Source organism: Centropristis striata, chromosome 20 (genome assembly GCF_030273125.1).
Source record: "Centropristis striata isolate RG_2023a ecotype Rhode Island chromosome 20, C.striata_1.0, whole genome shotgun sequence".
NCBI classification, from domain to species: domain Eukaryota; kingdom Metazoa; phylum Chordata; class Actinopteri; order Perciformes; family Serranidae; genus Centropristis; species Centropristis striata.
In genome coordinates this window covers 18,163,386-18,190,561 of record NC_081536.1, presented here as the reverse complement: position 1 = coordinate 18,190,561, position 27,176 = coordinate 18,163,386, and the positions used below count along the sequence as shown (strand labels likewise).

Genomic DNA, 27,176 nt, shown 5'->3' with positions numbered 1-27,176 from the left:
GATTTTTATGCCACATTAAGATCAATTCAGAAAAGAGGAAAACTTAATTTGATTTAGCTGTTGGGGTTCCATTTAATAACGTGGTAAATCCTTTACTTTTAGAAATGTGTTGCTGCACTTTAACGCTGTCTTATTTTGAGAGGATTAATTAACAACAAACAATAAAAGGTAATCTGAACATGGATGACTTCTGAATCTCAGGATGCGTGGGTCGCAGAGTGAGCTCTCCCTTCCCTCACCTGTTGAAAGATGACGATGTGGTCAGCTGCTGTCTTGACCTCACTGCTCCCTGTATCTCCTTCCGGGTTAATGGTCTGCCTGTGCAGGGCATGCTGGAGAACTTCAGCGCTGATGGACTTCTTAATCCTGTGGTCAGCTTCTCTGCAGGAGTCAAGTCAGTAATGTTTTTTTTGTTTAATTGGCCAACAAGGATCAAAAGTATTTTTTTTTCTTGGCATACGTTCCCAAAACATAAACCGTAAATGTCCTCCTTTTACTATTTCTGGAAATCAGGGTTCGTTTTCTTTTCGGGGGACGGCATGGAGAGTTTCGCTTCTTGCCCCCGCCAGGTTTTTCTCCATGTTCTGATGCTCTGCTCCCGAAAGTCAAGCTGAAGGTAGAACCATGTCAGAAATACATCTTGGATCTTGGAGAGGGGAAACAAGAACTCATTGGCCCCTTGGTACCTGCTACTCCAGTGACCTTTACTCCCACACCAGTAGACATCAGCAAGGTAAAAAACACATTTTTTATTAATAAAACTTACTTTTATTTTACAAAAACTAATTTTCTAACTTTTTGCAGAGGTAGATACTTTAGATTTATAAAAGTATTGCATCAAACTGAATTTGATACTTGTAATGAAACATACCATATTGATATATTGTTTTTTCTCATATCACCCAAATAGGTGGTATTGCCTCCACAACTTGAGGATATCCGGGAAAAAATGGCTGAGAATATCCATGAACTCTGGACAGTGGACAAGATTGAACTCGGATGGGCATATGGACCTGTAAGAGAAGAGAAACATCATCAGTGATTTAGTTACATTGCATAAAATAAATCACACTGTCACATAGTGTTTATGAGAATAGTATCAACCAAAGCTTGACTTAAAACTTGACTGGTACAGCTCGCTTCAGTTTTACTTGCAGCTCAAAAAATATTGTCTTTTGTTGAACAGGTAAGAGATGAAGTTAAGAAGCAGGAACCCTGTCTGGTGGAATTCTCCAAGCTTTCTGAGCAGGAGAGGAACCAGAACCTGCAGATGGCTCAGGACACCCTCAGGTGAGCTCCTCTACCCAACTGCAACAACTGCAATAACTTTAAAATTATACATGATCTTTCACCATTAGTAAATGTTTTGTTTGTTTTTATGCTGTAGGACTCTCCTTGCCCTCGGTTTCCACATTGGTTTGACTGATGACCACGCTGAGGAGAGAGTTAAATTCATGAGACTAGCCACCAAGTATGTACATGTTTAATATTATGTGTAATCACATTTTTTTTGGAAACACTTGGGGGCAGTAACTTTTATCTTTATCTTTCTTAACTTATCTTTACACACTTATGTCCGTTTTATTTTTCCTTTCTCAGGTATGAGCAGCCCAGTGGCTATAGACCGGCCCCAGTAGATTTGAGCCATGTTTTTCTGACCCCAACCCATGAGGAAGTGGTTAACTTGCTGGCAGAGAATGATCACAATGTTTGGGCCAGAGAGCGCATCAAGCAGGGATGGACCTTTGGAACCCAACAGGTTTATGTTGTGTGCTGTATTACTGCATTGGTTAGTGGTTATAATAATGTATATAACGTTATTCAAGATAAGTCTTCTCAGTCTTGTTTTCAGGTAGTATAGTAGTTGCTTCATTAATTTAGAAATCAGTGGTAAACAACTGTGTTTAGTACTATTAGTAGTGGCAGATAGGCCTTTTGCTGCTGGTATTCACAGTAAACAATGCTGTTGCATGTGCAACATGTAAAAACATGCTCTGACAACACAAGGACTCACACTGTTCTCTTACAAACCTAGCAACCGTTTTTTTTTCTCTTTGCAACTGTATTTTTAGGATGTGAAAGCGAAGCGTAGCCCTTACCTCGTGCCCTACAGCCTTCTTGATGAAAGGAATAGGAGAGTGGGAAGGGACAGTGTCAGAGAGGCTGTCAGTACTCTGCTGGCCTACGGTTACAGCTTGGAGCCTCTCAACCAGGAACAGAGTATGCCATCAGTTTTATCATTCAGTTTATTTTACTTTTGTTTATTGTAGCCTGCATGAGATACTGCATGTAAGTTTAATTAAGATAAGGCTCTGTTTGTTATCATCTAGTACAGACTATTAGTTGCCTCAATTATATAATATATTTAGTATCAATTTATATCAATACAGCGAAATGTGGTGTACTGCAAAGATACACTGTATTTAACTGAATGAAAATAGGTTATTTTAGCAGATAACCATGTTTTTTTTCTATTTCTTGGGTTTACAGCCACGCTATCGAATTCACATGATAGTCCAAATTATCAAAGTTTCTTCTCTTCTGAGAAGTGCAGAGTGTTCAGGCCAGATAAATCATACTCTGTAACCCGGGGGAAGTGGTACTTTGAATATGAAATGGTGACAGCTGGGAATACGAGAGTGGGCTGGGCCCGACCAGGCTGTACCCCAGATAAAGAGCTCGGCTCAGATGACCAGGCATATGTCTTCGATGGATTTGAGGTGAGATATTCAAATTTGACAGTTCTTGAAGGGTTAGTTCGCATTTTTGGAATTTGGGTTGTATGAGGCTCTTATCCACAGTGTATTATCTACAGCAGATGGCGGCCTGCATGTTCCCAGTTTGAAGAAAGCAGGCAGGAGTACCGATATGGAAGCTAAGCCATGGGCTGCTGTTGACGAATGCAGCAGTAAAATGCATTTTAGCCACCTAAAAAAGGCCCACTTTAAAAAAATCGATGTCAGTTTTAGTGAACACTGTGCTTCCAATATTTTCACTGCTTTACCTCACCGTAAGGCAGTTCTGTCCAACAAACTGAAGCTGTTACAAGGCCAATACTGTTGTCAATAAAGTCTGGTGGCTTTGGAGAGAAACAATGAAAATATTTTAAATCTATATTATGTTTATATGTTTTGATACTGCCTGTGCCCATACCAGTAGCTTGCTTTGCTTCTGTGCCGGACTGCTCGTTTGCTTCTCCAAACTGCCATCTGCCATATATGATACACTGACTATGGATGAACATACAACTACACTTTAATATATCTGAACTATCTGTTTAGTATGGCAGCATAAGCAGCATTGTTGTTGTTAAAACAGCAATACGTCCCAGTGTGACTTTTTGTTTTCTTTTATTTGATTTATTCTCACAGTACACAGTAACGATATAACTGGATCCAATAAAACGTCCAAATCTGTTTACCAACTGGTGTGTTTTAGTTGTGTGATCTTTAATGATGCCAGGGATGTTTTGCAGAGCAGACAGAGACAAAACTGTGGCCTTATGCTCATCTAATGAGAGGAGTAACTAACTTCGACATCTAAGTTGCACATCCAGGCACTATCAGCTGAATTCATCTCTATGCTTGGCCAAAAACACAGTTGTAATTAAGATCTGTAACCCTAATTAAGCAATAGGTGCAGTCCAACGGTACCAATTTCTGCTAGACTATTTCCACATTATTTAAAATGGGTACACGAAAAATAGCATTTTTTACTTGAATACTTGGAACTACGTAACATGAGGGACATGGACATAAGCAAAGTGCACAAACACTGTTATCTACTGAGGTGAGTCTGCTGATTCTGTTGACACCTGATCTTATCTCATTCTCTGCCTTGTTGGTCCTCTCACCTCTGTTCCTGTTCCTGTGTGAGGATTTAACTCTCACTTCTCGTCTCTTTTTTTCTTTCTAATTCATTGTCTACCTTTTGCTTTCAGGCTCAGTGGTACCATCAGGGAGTTGAGCCCCTGGGACGTCCGTGGCAGAGAGGTGATGTGGTGGGTTGTTTGGTGGACATGGCTGAACGCACCATGATGGTCACGCTCAATGGAGAGGTGCTGTTTAATGACAGAGGGTCAGAGCTGGCTGCAAAGGACTTTGATATTGGAGAAGGTCTGGAAGAGTTTTTGCCTTCATTACCCTGAATATCACAGAGTTAATTCATGTATATTAAGCTGAAAGATAACGAACCAAGACATTGTTTGTCAGTGCAGCACTGCTCTCCCTGTCTTGAGAGAGTCCAAACTATATTCTATTCTTAAATATTATAAATATATTTATCTCTCTTTGTATTTCCCAGGCTTTTTACCTGTAGTCAGTGTTGGCATGAACCAGGTAGGGAGGCTAAATCTGGGCCGCCAAGTGGACTCTCTGCAGTACTTTGCTGTGTGTGGCCTGCAGGAGGGCTATGAACCATTTGCTGTCAACATGGCCAGAGAACCAGCTCTGTGGATGAGTTGGAAACAGCCCCAGTTTGCCTCCATAAGGCCTAATGATCACAACTTACAGGTTAGTTTACTTTACCCTGTAGGTTTTTTTTTAACCTAGTAGCATGGTTAATATGTCATTTCAAGCATGTAGTATGGTGAAGCGGCTCTGTGGGACGCAGGGTTGTAGCAGTGGTTAATTGACAGCACTGATCCTGAAAATCTTGTTCAAATCTTATTCAAGGTCACTAGAGTCAGTGGCTCAAAGGATTCCATATCCAGCCTGAGGGTTTCTCAGCGGTTGTTTGCACACCACGGCGGAGGCAGTGAGATGGGCTTTTACAGGCTCAGTATGTCCATTCAATGTGCTGCTGTCCTCACAAGCCCCACGGGAGGCGTGCTTCCAGTGGCATCCAACTCTCTCTCTCCAGGTTCAGATCATATTACATCATTTCATACACAGTGTGTTCAGGTTAGCCTCAGGTTAGTTGATCTTTTAACTGAACGTTCTATTTTATGTTCTATTAAATAATTTTGCATTTTCTCCAAAAATGCACCAGGTTACAGGACCTTCTTTCATTGCACTAAATCTCAAAAGTGCCCAAAAGACAGAGATTTTTGTGTGCAAATAAAATTCAAGGAAAAATAATTGCAGTATTTCCCTTTATCCAACATGTTTCACTTTCCTAAGAGAAAACAATAGGAACAGATCTATAAATGCTTAAATCGATATTTACATATAAGAGAAAATATTCTTCTGTACTGTGTATGTAGGCCTATTATAGTGAGGCAACTATTTATGATCTAACACTATTTATTTGTTTATACAAATCTTTATGAATCAGTAACAAGGCGAGTGACCCTGAAATTACTCTGAGCAATATGCATGAGAATAAATAACAATATATTGATGGTCTAAATATGTTGTTAGATTTATTGAGAGTTGCTTTTAAAAATTAAGTTGCAAGTAGGGTTTTGAAAAGTTGATTAATCTGGAAAGTTAGTTGCAAAGTTATCATGTTTCCAGTCTGTAAATTTATAAAAAAGACTGATTAGTCAGTCAGATCAGTGCATCAGTCATTACAAAAGGAAAACTGAGTGAAATAATAAGTGTGTGAGATCTATATAGCTGTATGCTAACCCTTTGCATTTATCCAGATTACTGATATTCTGCCATTATGACCTTGATGTGTTGCTCTACTTAAGCTCCCCAGGGCCGTGCTGTAATTAATTCCTGTTGTCCTTTTAGGAAGGAAAGAGCAGGAGGAGGTGGACTCTGACTATGAAGTGCTGATGAAGTCAGCCCACAGCTTTGCTGGCTCAAGAGATGAACTCAACCATAAAGATCATGGTCACGAGAAAACATCAAGACTGAAACAACGGTAGGTTGTAGAGAGACTAAACTCTTACTGTATTTAGAATAATATACCAGCTGTTATTATTATATAAATATTATGTATATCATGCTTGTCTGCCAGGTGATAAAAAAAGACAAAAGCATGGGTATGACTTTTTCTGAAATGAATTGCCAAAACAAACAGGAAATGAGGATTGTTAAAAGAAACAAATAGAGAAAAGAGGCTTTCTGTCTCACCACAGTCACAATTAATCTTTGAAGTTCATTGTGCCAGGTACAAATTCATGTGTTTTTCTGTCCTGCAAGGTTCATGCTGAAGAGGACTAAACCAGAGCTTGTCAGCAGCAACTCCTCTGCACGGCTTCTAGAAGATGTCGTAGTTGACAAAGATAACTATGATCACCTTATCCAGAGCTCCAGAGTAAAGCTTTCATTTTCTCATCATCTCATCTCATCTCATAACCAGATATTCACAGAACAAAAAACGTCGCTGCCGATAAGGAAACTGAACAATTTGTACCGTTAGTTCAAAATAATTTAATAAAACACCAAAAGATAATGAAAAAGATATTTGACATTCTGCTGCCTTATAGTCAGCTAAGATAAAACAAATTGCATTGCAGGATATGCACATACACTCTGCAGCTCTCTGCTGGCCAATTTAATTAGAAGCCACAATAAAAAAAACAACAACCTAGAATGCAAATACCACACAATGACACAATGAATTGCCCTCTCTGTTTCAGTATTACTACTCAGTGAGGGTTCTTCCAGGCCAGGAGCCGTTCAATGTGTGGGTAGGCTGGGTGACCTCTGACTTTCATCTCTACGATGTGACTTTTGACACTGACCGTGTCCTCACTGTGACTGTCACCCTCGGAGATGACAGTGGTAAAGTCCAGGAAAGGTTAGTTTACACCGACACAGCTCCTTCTTCAGTATGTGGGGCTCTACCAAGAATTTAAATAGTAATTGCAGTCAGAGATATCGTCAGGACTATCCTTCTTACACCTTAATCACAGACTATATTATGAAATTCTATTTATTGTATTACTAAAGAACTAATTATTATTACTGAGAATTTAATGGTTAGCTTTTGTGTAAACGGGTTCCATTGTCTTCTTTTCATAGTTAATTATCAGCAAACTGCAAATTAAACACATCCCAATCTTTTTGCACAGTGTGAAGCGGTGTAACTGTTACATGGTGTGTGCTGGAGAGGCAACAGGTCTGTCTCAGAGTCGGAGAAGCGCAGGGTTGGAAATTGGCTGTTTAATTGACACAACGACTGGGCTACTCACCTTTACCTCCAGTGGAGTGGAGATGGCCACCTTCTACCAAGTAGGTCACCTAGAAATCTATTATTTTTGTTCATACTAATTTGTATTTTTCTTTTTTTGGTTAATTTGAATACAAGTAAATTAATCTGAATTTAATACTCATTAAACCTCATATGGAGCTCTGTCTGTTACGCTTCGGAAATTCATTTAATAAAGTAATTATAGTGACTAGTGTTTACCTTGGAGCACTGTATTATTAAACTGAGGAAGTGTTGTTTTACTGCTAATTAGGTGGAAGCCAGTACAAAGCTGTTTCCTGCTGTTTTTGTCAAGCCCACCACGAGCAACATGTTTCAGTTTGAATTGGGCCGCATCAAGGTAAAGGAACTTTTCATTTTTTAAAAAGCAGCATATTTAAGAGATTTGGATGAATTTTTGACAGATTGGATCAGTAATTAATTAGTTTTCAGCTTGGCAAATTGAACAGTTGAACAGTCCAGTATTGAGGAGTTTCTGCTCTGTTAGTCTGTTTTTCAACCTGTTTTATGTTTTTTAGAAATGTTTATTTGAATGTTAAAGCTTTGCCTGACTTCTGACGTTTTTTCGATCCAGAATGTGATGCCACTGTCGGCAGGTTTGCTTCGTAGCCAAAGAAGGGATGCCACACCTCAGTGTCCTCCAAGGTTTCAGGTCCAGCATCTGAATCCAGTTTCGTGGACCAGAGTACCACACCTTGCATTAAAGGTGGCGGTGGATCGGCCTGATGAGCACCACGGCTGGAGAGTCCAATGTCATGAGCCCCTGCAAGTCATGACCCTTCAGATCCCTGATGGAAACAGGTTAAAGAACTATTTTAGGAATTGGGCTTGCAGATTTAAGTGCACAGGAAATGATGCCTGTTGTTTGTGATGTTCCTATCATCCCATATGCCTCTCGTTCCACAGTGATCTGCAAGCACCAGTCAGCAGATGTTTTTTTAGGTGTATAACATCATAAAAAATGCAACACACTGACATTTTGCAGAGTTATCAAGCTTTTATTTGATCTTGAGCAAGCAACAACACTGACATTGTCTTTTGATGATATTCATCTAGGTCTGTTGACATTTTGGAGCTGTCAGAACTAGATGACCTCTTGACCTTTCACCACCACACTCTCCTCCTCTACTGCTCTTTATGCGCCCTTGGAAACACCAGAGTTTGCCATGCCCTTTGCAGTCACGTTGACCAATCCCAGGTCCTTCACGCCATTCAGAATCCCCACCTCCCTGGCCCGCTCCGTTCTGCATTTTATCAACTACTTGTTCAGGTGATTGCATATTAGAAGGGTAATATTCATGAACAACAGAGTGAGGAAACATTGGTCATTGTAGATTCAATTAATGAGTATTCTTGTTCTTTAGGTCTACCTCAGCAGCCACGTCACGGCATGTCACATGATGAACCAGGAATACATTGTGCCTATGACTGACCAGACCAGAGAAATCACTCTTTATCCCAGACCTTCCAATGGTGTTGATGCAGAGAATGGTCAAACTCCAGAAGGCTTTTCCAGCACTAGTCTCAGCACATCCCTGAAACCACAGATGAATTTCTCATCTCCCTGTTTTGTCAGGAGCAATGGGATGGAAGGAGACTGTGCAGGTGAAATATCCTGCACAGACAGCCCAGAAATCCCTCTGGATACACTAAAGGATTTGACTGTGGAGATGCTGACTGCTGGAGTAGGGGCTGTGGGTCAAGGTGTAAGAGATCCTGTAGGAGGCAGCATTGACCTTCTGCTGGTTCCTCTAATTAGACTGTTCTACACCCTACTGGTTATGGGGGTATTTGGGGGTAAGGACCTGGGGAAAGTTCTGAGACTGATAGAGCCCGGAGTTTTCTCCATAGACGCTGACATCCTTGAGGAGGAAGAAGAAGCTAGTGATGATGAAAAAGAAGATGACACACCCAAACAAGGACTTCTTGAACTTAAGCTTCCAGAAGCTGTCAAACTTGAGGTGAACAAATCAGCAGATGCCTTTGACATTTGTCATTCTTCCCGTTTTTATATATTGTAAGATTCCTATAAGCCATTGGATTATAAAGGAAGATTGAATACATTTCTTTCTGCAGCTCTGCCATCTGCTGTCCTACCTGTGTGACTGCCAGGTGCGCCACAGAGTAGAAGCTGTGGTTGCCTTCTCTGATGACTTTGTGGGTCAGCTGCAGGAGAACCAACGCTTTCGCTACAACCAGGTCATGCAAGCACTCAACATGTCTGCTGCCCTCACCGCCCGCAAGACGAAGGAGTTCCGCTCACCTCCACAGGAGCAGGTTGAACTTGAAATTAAGTAACGTTGTTCTTCAAATTAAGGTTTTGAATGATGTGTTGTCATGTGTTTCAGGAGCTGTGTGCTCTTAAAAAAAGTAATGTTGGGTCATTGTGGTTCACACTAAAACTAGCATGTCATAAAATGTTGTCTATACTGTTTGTGATCTGTGACCTGTCTTCAGATCAACATGCTGCTGAGCTTCAGAGAAGATGAGCAGCAGGAGAACTGTCCATGTCCAGTGGAAATCCAACAGCTCCTGCAAGACTTCCATCACCTCCTCAACACACACTGTGGTGGGAACACTGTTTATCTTGACTGATTCATTCTTCTTCTTTGAGTGAGGACACAATGAAAAGGCTCTGCAAAGGTACTTAACCATAATTGCCACTATGTATGTGTCATCTCATTGGCTGTTATTGTGCAGGCATTGAATTGGATTGTGACACAGAGGATGAAGAGGATGCTGAGTTGTCTCTCAGGGATCGACTTGTCAGTCTAGTGGCGAGAGTCGTTGGACTCAAGAAGACACCTGCAGAAGTGGAGCTGAGTAGACCGCAGAGTGCCAGTTAGTCCATCCTATGTTGTGAAACATCTTTCTTTTTCAGTTTGTACATTTTGACCATTTAATTTACATGCATACAAGATTGTGCAACATCCTTTTTGTCCAAAATCAATACTATACAAAAACATACCCGATAATAGAGGATGTTGGTGAGATGTTATGTTGAATTTGACCAACAACATATCTACTGTAGCAGGTCCAACAAAATCTTTGTGTCAGACAACTACATACAAATGTAAAAAAAATCAAAATGTAATAACCTGACATATTCAGTCGCCACTCTAATACTTTTATCACTACTTTACTTCATCAGAGTCTCTCAAAACACTGATCTCTGAGACTATGGTGCACTGGGCTCAAGAGACAGAGATGGAGGACCCTAAACTGGTTCGGGCTATCTTCTCATTGCTGCACCGCCAGTATGAGGGCCTTGGGGGTCAAATGGCAGGACCCCTTAGCAGAGCCTATACGATCAGCCAGGCGTCGGTAGAAGACACCATGGCCCTCCTGTCCTCCCTGAACCAAATCCGCTCCCTTCTCAGTGTCCGCATGGGGAAAGAAGAGGAGAGGCTGATGATCAAAAGACTAGGGTATGGGGACATTTATAATGCGATATGCATTTGCTTTATTTGACACCTCCTGATTGTTATGATCTTGTGTAATTATTTGTATTGATTTATTTCTAACACATATGCATCATAATATCCTGTGTTGTGTGAAAAATATTGATGCAGTTTCTAGTCATTCTTCATTGTATGGACTGTTTCATGTTCAGGGACATCATGAATAATAAGGTTTTCTACCAACACCCCAACCTAATGAGGGCATTGGGGATGCATGAGACTGTGATGGAGGTGATGGTCAATGTTCTTGGAGAAGGGGAATCAAAGGTGAGGGACAAAGATTAATATGTAGTGATTTATATAGAGAAAATATGTCACAACTGTTTTCTTGAACATCATTGGTATTTCATGTGTATTTTTGTGTATCATTTATAGGGTATAATTGTAGCATCTACTTCCTCACATCTTGCATTTATTTATATTCATGGATTGATTTTCTTTCACTAGGAGATTGCCTTTCCCAAGATGGTGGCCAGCTGTTGTCGATTTCTGTGTTATTTTTGCCGCATTAGCCGTCATAATCAAGGCGCCCTGTTTGACCATCTCAGCTATCTGCTTGAAAACAGCAGTGTTGGACTAGGTACATCTTACTCTGTCATTTTTCTGTGCCATTAACCTTCATTAAAAAGCCCCAAATATCCTGACGAAAAATATTGTTTATGAGTTGGTGTTCAAATTGTTTCATGCCTTCGTCCCTTAGCTTCACCGTCCATGCGTGGTGCCACTCCTCTGGATGTGGCAGCAGCCTCTGTTATGGATAATAACGAACTAGCCTTAGCGCTGAGGGAACCTGACCTTGAGAAGGTGAGTTTCATGTTCTGTCTTTCGACTACAGTGCTGCTGTTAATGGTCTCCATTTAGTAATATATACATGGATAAGTGCTCTTCTTTTTCTGTTATTCATGTTCTAGTCTAACTATAGGCGGCTCCGGCATTCTCTTAGTTTTACTGTGCTGTACCCCATTAGTTGTACAGTATCTGCAATGACCCAATATCTGCAAAACTAACTTACTATCCAGGTGGTTCAGTACCTTGCTGGCTGTGGTCTGCAGAGCTGTCCGATGCTAGTGGCTAAAGGATATCCTGATATCGGATGGAACCCAGTGGAAGGCGAGCGTTACCTGGATTTTCTACGTTTTGCTGTCTTCTGCAATGGTAACCTATTAGTTCTACCCATAGTTCTCCTATTCAAAAGACATCCTGAGATTTAAATAACATTTTTATAGTTTTTCTGTAGATATATAATTCAGAATTTACCTACTTATATAAACGTTTTTGTCCCATTATAGAAATAAGGTTGGCTTGGTTATTTTATTTGACAATTTGTCTTTAAGGGAATTTTCTTTGATATTTGCTACAGGGATAGAATAACAAGAGCCAAATTCACAAAAAGGCACAAGTGGTTGCATCAAGTCATGCTCCCAATTAAGTAAACTATTTGCAGTAGAGGTAATTAACTTTCTGGTTCTCTACTATTGATTTTCCTTACTCTGAAGTGGTGCCCAGAAGGCATCCGTTCAAATTGTCTTTGAGGGTGTTAACAGGCAAATGGTATTGGATTTCCATACCAAGTGATTCCAGCTATCTCTTTCCTATACAGTCTAAAAGCTGTACATAAATCGACCTGGTTATCGTTCTTTTTACTGGTCGTCTTGGTGTGTTTTCAGTTTATTGATTTCCTCACTGAAAATCAAATGCCCTCACACACAGTCCACAATGTCATCCAGGCCACCTGATGGTTAGTCTTAATCTTCTGTGTGTTTCTTGACCACAGGTGAGAGTGTGGAGGAGAATGCTTACCTAGTGTTGAGGTTGCTGATTCGTCGGCCTGAGTGTTTTGGCCCTGCTCTGCGAGGTGACGGGGGAAATGGCCTCCTTGCAGCCATGGAGGAAGCCATCAGGATCTCAGAGGACCCTTCTATGGACGGACCGTGTACCACCTACCAGTCCAACAGAACACTGTCAGTATTAGATGTTGAGTATTGCAAAGTTTTTTTCATATAGTTATAATTTTGTACTCTGTAATTGTAATTTTGTGTCTGTTGGATAGTATACTGGTTCAGGCAAGACTACATATAGTTTGAGTGCATCACATTTTTGTTTTTTATTTTGGAGTTTAGAGTTTTTAATACCCATAAAACAAGTTTCTAGGATTCTCCATTATTTTGCATCACTTTTTCACACCAATTTGTAAGCTCATTCATTCAATGAAGGTTCACTGGCAAATGGAATCAGAGTTCAACCAGTGTCAAAAGATTAAATCAACGATTTCTATTGATGACACTGAAAGCCTCCTAAATGTAGTAATACATTGTACAATATTGAGTATGCGCTTATTTAGCACTGTGTTTTTATGCCCTATCACAGTAAGTCTCAGGAGTAATTTTCTCTCAGGCTTTTTGAAAGGATTTCTTGGCTAAATGCAGCATCTTTGCTCAACCAACCATCCCTTGGTAAATACAGGTTAAATAAGCTAAATACAACAATGCAACAGTTTAATGACACTGATTATTTTAAAAATGTTTTCTGGATTTATGTGGGTTGGGAGCTGACCACTGCTCTGTCTGCGTTTCTTCTATTGATACTGTCAGAATTACAAATAAATATTGAGGTCATTAGAAATTAGAAGGAAAGACCTTATCTTGCTAATGGGCTGCTTTATTTAGGGATAATCAATCATTTGATTCTGTTAAAAATTATGATTAATGATTTATTTAAGTTCATGAGAAGCTTTTGGCCAGTGTAATTGTTTCCCGTTACAGAGATGTTGTCCAGGACAATGATGATGACCTCATTCACATGGGGCACGCCATCATGACCTTCTACTCAGCCCTTATCGACTTACTGGGGCGCTGCGCTCCAGAGATGCACGTGAGTGTTTTCCAAGAAGCTCTTTAGCGTCAATATACCCTGATGTCTCAAACAAAAAAGTCTAGTGGAAAAAGACTGCAAACTGCTTTTTTTTATGAGTGTTTATTAGTTTTTGTTTGCAAATTACAGCAGATCAAACAGCAAGACATTTTTTACATGAAACAGCAAACTTTTTCTCCCTATTCCCCCATCCAATAAGTACAAGAAAAACATGTTGAAACTATTAACACAAGATAAAAATAAAGCAAAAAAGATATAAATATATATAATTAAAAAACAACAACAGTATATATAACAATAAGAACCTGAATATGGTATTCAGTATGCCCTTAGGCCTTGGACATAAATACACACACACACACACACACACACACACACACACACACACACACACACACATATACACTCATTTAGTTATATTATTATTATATGATGTCACATCACATGTACATTCTACTCCCCCATAGCCTCCTCCTGCTGAAGCAAAAAAAAAATTACAAAAGGTCTCCAGATGTCATCAAAAACATGTTGCTTCCATATAATAATGTATGTTATCTTTTCCATTGTCATGTTTGATGCCAACTCTTTTCACCCATCTTCCAATTCTTGGTTCATCAACATTTTTCCAATTAAGAGAAATGATACGTTCAGCTTGTAATATGCACATATTTACAAATCTAGAGTTTTGGGCTAGTTGGATATATGCCCAGAAGAAAAAGCTTGGGTTCCAGTGGCTGCAAACTGCTTTTTAAAGGAGTCAAACAAACAAAACATTGTTTATTGCTTTTTCCTTTACTGTAAGTTTAGACATTAAACTGAAAAACATTTAAATGGTCATTTGTTGACAAAGATAACTTCACAACACTGAGATCCAGTAGTTGAACCATAATATATTTTTATAGACTGAATATAGAATATTATAGGGACTGTTTATTAAAGGTGGAGTCTGGGCCTTTAATCCAATAATATTTTTGTCAAATTCAGTGATCGCCTCACTGTTCACTAGCTATCCGTTCTGTGTGTGCTTAAAAAGAAAAAAAATCCTACACCACCCTTTATCTGTAAACAAATAATGTGCCTGGGACCGAGCCACTCACCACTATCACCACCACCACTACAATATTACTTGAAAAAAAAGGCACTGGGAGTGAGAGTGACAGTAACTCTGGCGCATGCTACTGTTCTGAGGAGCACTGATGGAACGGGGTTTATTTGTTTTGGTGTTGAGTTCAAATATCAACAATCTTTCTCCATTACTGCAGACTCCTCTATGTATACAGTACATATGGGTCATACATGTTGTCATTCAAAACTCTTTTTTTACAGCATATTGACAGAGTAAATAGCTTAAGTCTCAGAACTTGTGTGAAATTCTCTGAAACAAAACCTCATGAAGCCAGCCTGGGGAGTAAACGTATACCTGACTTTCAGCATAAGCACTTTATATGCAAAGGCAAAACGAGACATTTTGTTGTGTCTTATCTTTCAAACAGACTGTTCAAAATGCTTTATATAAGTCATAAACATGTATTAAAATGTTTTAAAGATAGCGAAAGAGCAAATAAAACATGATAAAGTAAAACACGTCTCAAAAGGCAATTATTGGAACTACAACAATTGGAAATAAATCAGCAAAAGTTGATGCACAAAAATATTTCAGGAAATAAATCAACAACCTCTTCTTTGTTTATCAACCTTGACACAAACTTCATTTGTACTGCAAAATTGGCTCTAACTCAAGTCTAACATTTGGAAGATGTCCCTAATATTTATAGAACTACTGTACAAATATGTCTTATTTGTTGCTGTATCATTATATATTAAGGGAATCCTCTGTAAGATGAAAATTGCTTGCCAATAACATTTTGTCGCTCTGAATTGTTGTGCAGTTGATTCAAGGAGGCAAAGGAGAAGCTATCCGCATTAGAGCCATTCTGCGGTCGCTTATCCCCATTCAGGATCTCCAGGGAGTCATCAGCATCTCCTTTCAAATTCCTTCGCTGTCAAAAGGTCAAATGAGCATATCAGCCCGTCTTACTACAGTAAATTCAGCATGTATTAAGCCATTAGACTGAAATCTGTCTTCACTGCTTTGGCTGCCTATTTGTTGTTTTCTTTGTAGTTACAATGTCTCTTTAAAATCACAATCATTTCACCCTCCTTTAAATAATGGTGATAATGGTTACGTCTAAAAGAGGGATCCACTACTATCATAGACTGTATCAAAGTGGACGTAGCCGTAGGCCTAAAAAGTGAAGCCAATGCAGAAACCATAAACCCGCATTCTCTCTGATGGCCAGCAGGACTCCACTGGTTGTATTAAGTCTGCTTATATAGAAGTCTATAAAAATGACCTTACTTCTCACTTGATTTATTACCTCTGTAAACATTTTATTTAGTTTATTTTGTAAATGATGGTTATATTAAGAGTAAACTACACAAAAGGGTATGCTTTTGAGTACAGCTATCTTGTGATTGACAAGTCATTACAACAGCAGCCTGTCAATCAGGATAGAGGTGTAACAATGCCACAATGACATCTGATTTAGTTTTACTTTGTTTGTCCAGATGGTGTGGCATTGGAGCCTGACCTATCCACAGTGTTCTGCCCAGACCACAAGGCAGCTATGGTTCTGTTCCTGGACCGTGTTTATGGCATCGAAAACCAGAACTTTCTCCTCCACCTACTAGAAGTTGGCTTCTTGCCTGACCTTCAGGCAGCTGTCTTGCTTGACACTGTGAGGAAAGAAAATTGTATTTATTGCCCTGTTCACCTGCTTTATAGATCCAGTGTAACATTGTAGGTGTGACCTCTGACATTGTGTCAATCCAAGCTGCACTGTCACACATGAAAAATACCCACTTCTCCCTGTCCCATCTACTGACTGCACCAATATTATAAAATTACTACAATTGTATAATTGTACGTAACACTTAGTTTAGCAACTTATTTGCACAACTTACTGCATCTTACAATGACTTACTGTTGTTTTTTTTTCATGAAAATGTATTGTACGCATCCTGCTGAAACAAAGTGGGTGTTTCAGCTTCAACCTTAACATATCTTAATTTCAGTTGGAGTTAACATTGTTTGAACTCATTTTCTTCTTGTTGCCCCATCACTTAATCTTGTCTGGTTAATTCCATTTAATTATTTGGACTCTGTCATTGTAACTTCCATTTTATTTTATTGCAGGCTGACTTAGGATCCACTGATATGGCCCTGGCTCTCAACAGATACTTGTGTACATCTGTGCTTCCCCTGCTCACCAAATGCTCAGCTCTCTTCTGTGCTTCAGAAGACCATGCTTTGCTGGTTGATTCTCTCATCCAGGCAATCTACAGCGTCTCCAGGGCTCTTAGCTTGACCAAGGCCCAGAGAGACACCATTGAAGATTGTTTGTTGGCTGTGTGCAGGTAGTGCTTTTAGTGTGATAAAGCAACCCACAGAGTAAGGGTTCTTTTGCGCTTTTGTTATTGCAAAGAGAGATTGCTGTTATTGTCTACAGATAGGATATTGATTTTTCAGCAAGTGGCTGATAAATTGTATATGTTATAGTACAGTGTTCTTTTAAGAAGCTACCTCTTCTGTGGTCTGCTATTATTAATTCATGACATAATGCACCATTAGCTTCCTGTATCCATTGACCCAATTGTCTTTTTGCTGTTTGACCGAACTGTATGTTGAAAAGAGAAATAAGAAATGGCAACAAACTATTGCTATCTGATGCAGACACATCAACACACTCGTATTCCCACTCATTATATTTATGAATCACTTCAACCATTTTTGCCCAATTTAGATGTAATTTGCCAAAGTCTATTAAAATGTTAACAAATTAATTAACAACTTGCTTGTGGCATCTTCGCAATTAGGTGACATTCTTCTGGGACATGACAATCGGTCATAACATTATTCATCGTGTGTGTGTGTGTGTGTGTTTTGGTGGAAGTGATGTGTATCTGCTCATGTGACTAATTTTGCGCTCATTGGTGTCCTCAGTAAACTCCAGCCATCTATGATGCAGCCTCTTCTTCGACGTCTTGTCTTCGATGTTCCCCAGCTCACAGACCACAGCGAGATGCTTCTAAAGGTGGATTAACTACAGTAAACGTAGAAATATATCAGTATACCAAGTTAAATGATACATTTTATTGACTTTGCTTAATACTTTCATCTACCAGCTCTTGACAAGTCACTACGAGCAGAGGTGGAAGTATTATTCGCTAGCTGGAGGGCAGGCTGACCAGGGTTTGGCCTCTGATGAGGAACTCCACCTGTCTAGAAAATTATTCTGGGGAGTGTTTAAGGCCCTGGAAAAGAAGGTAAACCATACTGAATACCTATTATCTAATAATCAAACTGAAATGATTGACAGATAGAATAACCAGTGCAGTGCCTGTTCAAAACAGGCCAATTGCTTTATTTCTGATATTGCTGCAGCTTTCTTGAGAACTGTTCATTGCAAACAACTTCACACTTGACACAGTGCAGACGACCTGAGCAATAAAATTGTTCCGAAAGTTGCATTGCTAATGCCTGAAATGTTTGAATTTGCTACAATGTAACATCCTCTGTCTCTCTCCTTTCCCTTTCTTCATCTGTTCTTGAGTGCACTGTTGCAATCGACAGAGAGTGAGCTGTACCCAGTGTGCTGGGCCGTGTAAAAGTTAATAGGGGTCCCCTCTTTATACATGCTCTTTTCCACCAACATGTTGCGTTTCAACAAATAATTAATTGGAGCTGAACCTGAATCGTTATTTCCAGCTGCAACCAAAAAACAGCAGGTCAACTGGGTCAAGAACCAATTTGGTGGAAATGTTATGTACATAACACAAGTAGATCTGAAGAGCTCACTCCAGACACCTTGTTGTGTCCTCAGGAGTGAAATGAAAAACGGACAGACTGACAGACAGACAAAGACTCTTCTCGCTTAGTCAGATATTTTTTTGGAGCACCAAAAAGTTGCAGAAAATGAATTGATATTAAAATTTTTGACAGTCTAATCCGGCAATGAGCTTCCTATTTTCCATTCTCCTCAACGTTTATTTCAGGAGAGACACAGACAAACCATATTTGATTTTCTCCTTCAGTGAGCTTCTAGATGAACCTTAGTGGAGGAAGCTATAACACACTTGAGATTTTTATATATACTGGTATGAAACCTTCCTCTGAACAGAGTCATTGGAAATGTAAGAGACATAAGCAATAACTGAAGATTTCCTCAGCTGACTGTATGCCTGCTCCAGCATATTTCTGACAGATGTTTTCACATTCTGAAGTCCATAAGATCATTCTCGGCCCACTTGTGACCCACATCAAACTGCTTCAGAAACCAAGTCAGTGTTGAATCTCTTCAGAGTGTAATGTAGTTTTGGCGTACAGTATTTCAGTTATTTTTTGACCTATGCTTATTGTAGCTACAACTGAAAAATCACAAGTGGTGGAGACTTGAATTTGTGTTGTGGGATACAGACCATTAATTTGTTACTGCTGTTTTATAACCCCTTATTTAAGCGAGGTATTGTTGTGCAAATGAGAACTTCTCTTTTAGTGGGAAAAATAAATTCACAGCCAGATTTCAGTAATGGGATTTTTTGACCAGTTAACTAGTTTTCTGACAAGGTTTTTCGGCCAAGTATTTCTGCAACAGAGGTAGGTATTTGCATCCAAACTAATTAAATTAAATGTGTTTATTAAATTGAAAATTAAATGGTTTGGCTGGTTTCCTCAGCAGGATAGTGTTTTGTTTATAAAATTCAAACTACGTAAATAACAAACATGGGCACATATTGAGACTGTTGCAAAGCACCCAAAACTGGCTTAACCAATATCCTCCAATTGTGGAGTTGCTGTGCCAGTTTGGCTACTGGATGTCAGCTCTACAATATGCCAGTTTTTGGTTTAAAAAAAAAAAAAAAAGTTTTATGTGTGCATATGAAGAGAAAGCACATTTGGAAGGTGAGTTTTGTCCAAAGTGCCCCTACTATGTCATGGTAACGCACAGAATCATAAAAACTATCGAGTACATTTAGGATTAATCATTTTCTCTTAGGGCAATAACTGTGTTGTAAGAAAAATAAATAATAAAGAAATATCCTCCACATTTTTCAATACAGTTTATAATTGAAAATAAATTAATACAAAATAAGGACCAGATTTGTGCTAATGCAAAAAAATAAAAAATTAGATGCAAGACAAAAAACAAACCGAATAAATAGTGTCAATCTCTAGCCTATTTTGGTGTGCAGACGTCTTTTTCTCTTGAAATTAATAATTACACACTTTTGTGTTGAAATGTATTACCAATTTTCTCGTAACTCTTGTTCATCATGTCTTGTGCCGTCTATTTTTCCTCTTTCCTTCCTTCCACACTTTCTTTCTTTGACTCTACAGCCCTATGAGCCTCAGTTATTTAGGCTCTGTGTCCAGTGCCTGGCTGCGGTGGCCAGGGCCCTGCCCCCCGACCACATGGACTCAAACTGTGATGCCCAAACAAAGAGAAAAGCCTCGATGGACACGGAAGAAAACTTTGACCCCCAACCTATAGATACCTCCAAGTAAGATACTGACCAGGAATATTTTGATAATGGTTAAAGAATATCACATGATGTTGTGGAGGACCTGCTCTTCTCCATAAAAAGTGTAAGCTGTTATTTGGTAGACCGAATTAACCTTGGGCCAAACTTCAAATTCATAGAGGTGTGGGTATGAAATTGTATTTTTATTCTCTTAATGAATCTTTCCATTAGTTATGTGCAGACTTTGTATCCAGATGTGTTACTGTGTGAAAGAGCTATATGATGTATTATTTCTTTCCCTGCCCCAGCGTGTCAGTGCCAGAGAGACTGGAGTTCGTAGTGAACAAGTATGCAGTGCATACTCATGAGAAGTGGTCGCTTGACAAGGTAATGTCACAATAATTATTCCACAAATCTGAACAGCCTGTTAAAGTTGACAGAGTTGATGTATGATATTCTGGCCAGGACTGAACCACTTAAGTATACATTTACAAAATAATTTGTCTGCTTGACAGAGTCAAAACATCTGTCTGTGTCGAGTAATTGAGCTAATATATTAAAGGCATAGTTTGGATTTTTCTGAAGTGGGGTTGTGTTCGGTACTTATCCATAGTCAGTTTATCACCGGCAGTTGATGGCAACGGCATGTCCCCAGTTTGCAATATACTGCTGTGGCCCACCTAAAAAAAAATCTATATCTGTAAATGTATACATAAATGTATGCTATATTTAAAAGAAATTTAACCACTTCACCTTGCCATCAGACAGCCCTTTCTGACAGGAAAATGAAGCCATTATCTATGCTTTCTTCAAAACCACCAGACTACTTTGTCATTTTATCTTGCAGAGAACGAGATTTACAAGTCAATCATTTAGTTTCATTGTGTTATTGTATGACTTTGATTCTTCAAAATATGTTTTTGGTGCGGCCTGCGTCGATGGCAGTCCAATGCTTAACTTCTGTGCAGGTACTCCTGCCTGCTTCTCCAATTTGGGGGATGTGTCGGCTGCCATGTACTGTAGGTAATACACTGAATATGCCGATATACCTCATATAACTCCACTCCAAAAGATCCAAACCATCCCTTTAATGTCTGCATAGTTTCTAATGTAGGATGTGTAACTCAATATGTGTATTATCTCTCTCAGTTTGCTAATGGCTGGGTTCACGGGGAGCTGCTATGTGAGAACACAAAGGTTCACCCTCTCCTCAAGCCATACAGGGCTCTGGCTGAGAAGGTAGAGTAAGAAGTCAAAAAAGAAATAAAAAGAAAGCTGTGCACCATGAAATCCCAGAGGCACTTGCATATAAAATGTAGTGTATGTAATATAAAAGATTAAAATGCCTGGGTTTGAGGTTCTTTGTGTATGGAGTGGACAACTGACTTTTTTTAAGGATTTTGAAATATCAAAAAAAATCAGGCATGTTTTGCTCTTCTGCTGTACTTGGATGACCTACTAAGTTCAGTTTTGTATATTTATCTATATTTCTGAGTCTTCCAGGACAAAGAGGCATACCGCTGGGCCATTAAAGAAACTATAAAGAGTATGCTGGCATTTGGATGGACCATAGAGAGAACCAAAGAAGGAGACCCATTTGGCACACACACCTGTACACGTAGAGTTTCTCAGTCTGGACAGGTAAATGTACTCCATAGGCCACATTCACTTCTCTGGACACCTAACAAGTCTGTTATAGTATAAGTAATTTCATTCACAACTTAACTTTTGCTGTCTGGATTTTAAATTTAAAAAAAAAATTTTTTTAATTGACTTATCAGCCATTTTTTGTCCATCATAGCTGTCTTTTGAAGGAGCATCAACCTTCAGCCCCAAACCTATGGACATGAGCAGCATCACCTTGTCATGGGACCAGTGTGTAAGTAATTCATTTTGTTTCTTCACATTGCAGGATGTGATTCTAATGGCAGCCAGGTGGGCTCAACAACACAAGCAAAGGTTTTATTTGCCGCTTTGCTTCCATAGAGTGGAAAGGAATGGGAGATGAATATTCGCCCATGTTAATTTTTTGATGTGTGACTGTCGTTATAGAGTAATATAGTTTCACTTTAATTCTGGCACACAATCTAGAGGGGTGGTAACACTGGCCTATTACCAATGTTGTGCATAAGGCAAATATATTTAAATAATCCAAATAATATCTTGCATGTAAACAGGGTTGCATGTTGCACAGGGTTGCATGTCATGTACTGCAAGTGGCCTTACTTTATATCTGTGCAGTAACACTGCAGCTGCATTATCATCCTCTGAAACTCTGCATCATAAAATTCAGTGCCTTAAAAGTATAGTGCCTTAAAGAGAAAGATATATCTTCCACCACTGGCAACATGTTTGGAGTACTGTCTAATCATATTTTAGCTACAGGACTCATTTTCCTTGATGCATTTCCTTGACAAAAATAGCTTCCAATTTTGTGGAGAAATGTGCCTGGACTGTTGTCCTGGTTCATTAGACTGCTGTCTGCCACTTAAAAAGCAGATTGAGAGGAGCTTTGGCCACCCTGTGTCTGCATCTCTCACAGACTTGTTTTTTCAAAGTTTGTATATACTCATATGCCAGAAAAGTATTTTTTTTTTTTCTCTTTAGGCTATGGCTGAACATTTGGCTGAAAACTACCACAATACCTGGGCTAAGAGGAAGAAATTAGAACTTGAGAGTAAAGGTACCATTAGACGGCGCAACACTTATTCTATTTTCTGGAAGAGTTGACAAAATTAAAGTTATGTTTGACCCATTTCTGCTTTCAGGAGGGGGTGGCCGCTCAATGCTTGTGCCCTATGATACCCTGACAGCTAAGGAGAAGACCAAATTCAGAGAAAGAGCCCAGGATGTCCTCAAATTCCTTCAGCTCAATGGCTACACTGTGTGGAGGTGAGTGCAGAATGAGCCTGTGATTGCGAAAGGGCAATGTGATACAGTATGTATGAGGTGGGTAGCAAATGATGGGTTACATTTTAATCTCACAGAGGTGTGCAGGCACTTCTGGATTTATTTTTTTTACATAGGACTATATTATACAGTAATTGAGGTTAGAGCTCACAGTTTTTTCAAGCAGTGGTGTTTCATTATCCCTGTTTGATTTCCCTTCACTTACAGGGATCGGAAGACAGTGGAAATGGACTTTCCAGCCATAGCCAAGTGCTTTGGTTACACTCTCCTCCAGCGACTGCTGTGTCACACTGAGGACGCCCATGAGCACATGTTGGAGCTGGGTAACATGACACTATTCATGAGAGAAAAATCCCCCAAAAAATCATGAATATAAATAAGGCACATAAAAGAACTTACACATTATACACCCCAAAGGTAGAGTGCATAATCTAGCTGACACTGTAAGGTTTGAACATATCACTGGGCCTTGAATCTTCACATTTTATCAATAATGAGCACTCTCTTGTGTCTACATTCACCCTCAGGGTACTTTTGATTTGAACCATCACAAAATAGCTTACAGCAGGCCTGCGTATGTGAACTTGTGTTATGTGAAAATATGTAGACACACTTTTATTATTTATATTTTGACTGCAGTATCATGGTAGTTTTAGTCTTTGATTTCATATTTCATTGTGTTCTTCTTTCCAGAGGTGATGCAAGCCAGAGGACAGATGTCTAAGGCAGAGAGAGCTCCACACCAGCAGCCAATTAATTTTTTTCCAAAGGTTTGCCTCAGATGAAAATACATATCAAAACACAGTTGAAATCTTCGGTCTGATATGGAATCTTTAACATCGATTTAGCCCCCTTCCAATTTCATTTTTCCAATGCCATTTTCTTTCCTCTTCTTCGCCCCTTTTTTTCTCAATTCGTTTACATCATCTAATTAGTTTTGTTAGATGGTTGCCATTGGCAACACTCTAAGTAAAACCCTTTGTGGCTGTGTAATTTATTTAACCATTTTGAAAATCTATGTGGGCGTGTCGATTGCCATCAGGACATTGATTAAAGCCTCCCACACGGTTCTGCCTCTGAGGAGGCAGCGAATGAAAAGGGGTTATTTTTCATTGTTGGGACCCACAGAGTCAGACCCAGTCAGCCAACTCCATGAACAGTCATGCCTCAGATCTCTACACCCCACACCTCCCACTCAACCACACATGTCCCTGTCTCTCTGGCTGTCCATCTGTCTGTTTGTGAATTGCAAGTTCTTCATAAGAAGAGCTAATAAAGAGCGAAATATTTTACTCTTTTCTCTTTGGGTCCATGTGAGGTCCATTATAATGAGCTCTGGACCCTGAACCTTTTTTGAAATTCTAGTCATGATCACTAGACATTTGAATACGCTGAATCAAATGGGAAAATGTGTTCAGTCAATCATTTGATCAATCAAACTTTATTTGTTTGGCACCTTTCATGCAGGTTAATGCAGTTCAAAGTGTGTCACAGATGACTGACAAGCCATCAAGAAGAATGTAAAAACAACAATTTAACATGTTAAGACCAATGCATGTGAAACAATAACAATGTAACTGTAATAAAATATATTTAAATTAAGTAGATTTAAAGACTATAATAACAGTAGTAGCAACAAAACAGTGAAATGGAAGCTAGATTAAAAATCAATAAAATGCAATGAATACATTTAAAAACTGTAATAATATAGTTAAATTACAATCTAGACTAAAACCTAGATAAAATAGTTTTAAAAGATAACACATTGACAAATACAACCAGCACCATGGGGAGAAATATAATAAAAAAATAAAATAATAATTATAAAATAACATATTAAAAAAACAAACAGTACAAACAATAAATATTCCATCCATCTATCCAATTCATTCTGCTTATCTGGGGTCGGGTGGCGAGTGCAGGCTAAGCAAGGTATTGCAGATATCCTTTTCCCCAGCAGCACTTTCCAGCTTCTCCTGGGGAACCCCGAGGCACTCCCAGGCCTGGCAAGATATATAATCTCTCCAGCGTGTTCTGGGTCTACCCCGGGGCCTATTAACAGTTGGACATGCCTGAGGAAAACCTCTAATGGGTGGCGCCCAGGAGGCATCATAATCAGATGCCTAAACCACCTCAACTGGCCCCTTTCCACGTGAAGGAGCAGCTGCTCTACTCTGAGCTCCCTCCAGACATCTAAGCTCCTCACTCTATCTCTTAGGCTGAGCACAGTCGCCCTGGAATGAAATTTTACAACATAAACACCATAAAGGAAGTAAATTAAATAATGGAAATAGTGTCTATAAATCCTTCTTAATGAAAAGCTTGGCACAATTGGTAGGTTTCAGATTTTTGTTTAATGATTTCAACAATTCCAGCTGCTCTCAGATCCTCAGGCAGACTGCTCTAATGGCTCGTAGCAAAATGGCTAAAAGCTGCCTCACCAAATAGTTTAATCCTGCACTAAAGTACAACAGACTCATGCCAGAGGAGCTGAGGAGCTACACTGGTTCATACACTCTGAGACATAAATGCCAGTGCAAGACAAAAAAAGTTCATAAAAACAAGTACTTTTTAAGTACAAATACTTAAAATCAATATGGAATCAGACAGGCAACTAATGCCAGTAAGTTCAACTGAATTTGATTTAATGATATAGCCATAAAATAATACATCTCTGAATTAGATATTTCTCTCAGCAAGTGTGATGTAGCTTCAGGAAAGCAGTGGAACACGCAGGTACAGAATGTATGTGATGTCAAAAAACAGGAAATTGCAATTAATTTTTAAATTAAATTTTGAAGGTAGTCAGAGGAAATTCAGGGGGAATATTGGTAATGCATGTTGATTTAAAAAGTGACCCTTGGCTATTACTCATTCAACAGGTTATCCTTCCTCTTTTGGAACAATATGTGAAGAGCCATCGTCTGTATTTCCTATCATCATCTCTCTGCTCAAGCGGTAATAGAACCCATGCATCAAGGAAAGAAAAAGAGATGATTGCAAGGTATGTGTTACGCTCAACAAAACACACATGCTGATTAAACTTACAGTATTTGGACATTATATTGTATCAGGACAAATTTTCAAGTTTTATATTACGTAAGGGTGTTGTTTTTTTAACAGCAGAAGCCTCATAGTCCTGATTTCGTGTCCTGCAATTATTCGTTCCATTCCTCTCTCCTCATTACTGCACTTGTCTTTTCTCCTCACATCCAGCCTCTTTTGTAAGCTTGCAGCTCTAGTGAGACACAGGATCTCACTCTTTGGTAAGGACGGTGTGGAAATAAAGCTTATTCACACTTTAATAAGTCCCACTTTTCTCGTTAGTTGATGTCTTGGTTTGTTCTTTATCACGGAATTGTGTGAGGTTCATTTAATCAACGCATGTTCTGTAGTTGCATATCTTTTTGTCTGTGTGCTGACATTTTGAATTCAATGCATGTATGTGTGTGTTCTTCCAGGTAACGAAGCCTCATCAGTTGCAAGCTGCCTTCATGTTTTGGCTCAGGCTCTGGATGCCAGGTAGCTAGATGGCACTACTGTCACACTCTGCTTGAATTGATCTCCTCACTCTGCCTGCGGTCACATCAGTGTCACACCACCTTGTCTGAGGATGAGATGACTGGTGTAATTGAGCCACTGATACACTGATGCAATCTAATTGTAGTTGATATCACTTTTACTCCCTGAGGACAATGCCTCTGAAGCATGACGCTCGAAGTAGAATCTAGGCTTAGCTGTGATTGATGTCATTTGAACTTGTCTGGTGGATAGATTAAGGGCTGATTTAGTCCACTTATCTGGGTTTATTATAGTTTGTGAAAAGAGACACTGCACAACACATTTAACACTTAAACATTCTACACTTTTTATCTAACATTGTCCCGTATACTTTGTCTGTTTAAACAAATAAAGTTGTGGACACAAGTGGTAGTGTTCCACAATTTGTCTGGCACCTCTTTTTGGATGCAAATGAAAGAAAATTGCAAGCTTTAATACTGTTTTTAGTTTTTAAATACAGTTGTTTGCTGGAAGGAAATGAGGTAATGTATTTGTGGCTATGCAAGATAATTTAATGTAGTATAAAAATGGTGCCACCAGCCTAAATTAATTTATCCATGCAATGTATTTCATGAATCTAATACATATATATTATGTAACCTGTCTAGGAGGGAGAAGGGCCAATTCAGGATTGGTTTTGAATCCGTTCAAATCCTGCAATTCTGTCCATTTGTTGAATGACGGCCCTAGAGTGACTCATGTTTTCACCCATGCTCTATCACTATCCTTTTAACTTTTTTGTTGTTG

At 39.2% G+C, this 27,176-nt stretch overlaps 1 protein-coding gene across 1 annotated transcript in view; it reads left to right on the top strand.

Moving 5' to 3' along the window:
* Positions 1-27,176, top strand: part of ryr2b (ryanodine receptor 2b (cardiac)) — a 65,874-nt gene that overhangs the window by 11,630 nt on the left and 27,068 nt on the right. The window contains exons 19-64 of the mRNA XM_059358946.1: positions 202-394; positions 514-733; positions 911-1,015; positions 1,187-1,290; positions 1,388-1,471; positions 1,600-1,759; positions 2,073-2,220; positions 2,491-2,720; positions 3,941-4,115; positions 4,303-4,511; positions 4,674-4,860; positions 5,679-5,811; positions 6,093-6,207; positions 6,533-6,693; positions 6,968-7,127; positions 7,358-7,444; positions 7,679-7,905; positions 8,161-8,374; positions 8,469-9,065; positions 9,181-9,381; positions 9,562-9,673; positions 9,805-9,945; positions 10,256-10,532; positions 10,718-10,832; positions 11,013-11,145; positions 11,266-11,369; positions 11,585-11,720; positions 12,340-12,526; positions 13,328-13,436; positions 15,326-15,446; positions 16,005-16,174; positions 16,633-16,853; positions 17,440-17,530; positions 17,622-17,762; positions 19,834-19,997; positions 20,267-20,345; positions 21,108-21,197; positions 21,462-21,599; positions 21,760-21,837; positions 22,566-22,641; positions 22,727-22,850; positions 23,076-23,191; positions 23,562-23,638; positions 25,751-25,872; positions 26,085-26,134; positions 26,330-26,390. Of these exons, the coding sequence (XP_059214929.1) occupies positions 202-394; positions 514-733; positions 911-1,015; positions 1,187-1,290; positions 1,388-1,471; positions 1,600-1,759; positions 2,073-2,220; positions 2,491-2,720; positions 3,941-4,115; positions 4,303-4,511; positions 4,674-4,860; positions 5,679-5,811; positions 6,093-6,207; positions 6,533-6,693; positions 6,968-7,127; positions 7,358-7,444; positions 7,679-7,905; positions 8,161-8,374; positions 8,469-9,065; positions 9,181-9,381; positions 9,562-9,673; positions 9,805-9,945; positions 10,256-10,532; positions 10,718-10,832; positions 11,013-11,145; positions 11,266-11,369; positions 11,585-11,720; positions 12,340-12,526; positions 13,328-13,436; positions 15,326-15,446; positions 16,005-16,174; positions 16,633-16,853; positions 17,440-17,530; positions 17,622-17,762; positions 19,834-19,997; positions 20,267-20,345; positions 21,108-21,197; positions 21,462-21,599; positions 21,760-21,837; positions 22,566-22,641; positions 22,727-22,850; positions 23,076-23,191; positions 23,562-23,638; positions 25,751-25,872; positions 26,085-26,134; positions 26,330-26,390 (6,943 nt within the window). The remainder of the gene's footprint in view (positions 1-201; positions 395-513; positions 734-910; positions 1,016-1,186; positions 1,291-1,387; positions 1,472-1,599; positions 1,760-2,072; positions 2,221-2,490; positions 2,721-3,940; positions 4,116-4,302; positions 4,512-4,673; positions 4,861-5,678; positions 5,812-6,092; positions 6,208-6,532; positions 6,694-6,967; positions 7,128-7,357; positions 7,445-7,678; positions 7,906-8,160; positions 8,375-8,468; positions 9,066-9,180; positions 9,382-9,561; positions 9,674-9,804; positions 9,946-10,255; positions 10,533-10,717; positions 10,833-11,012; positions 11,146-11,265; positions 11,370-11,584; positions 11,721-12,339; positions 12,527-13,327; positions 13,437-15,325; positions 15,447-16,004; positions 16,175-16,632; positions 16,854-17,439; positions 17,531-17,621; positions 17,763-19,833; positions 19,998-20,266; positions 20,346-21,107; positions 21,198-21,461; positions 21,600-21,759; positions 21,838-22,565; positions 22,642-22,726; positions 22,851-23,075; positions 23,192-23,561; positions 23,639-25,750; positions 25,873-26,084; positions 26,135-26,329; positions 26,391-27,176) is intronic.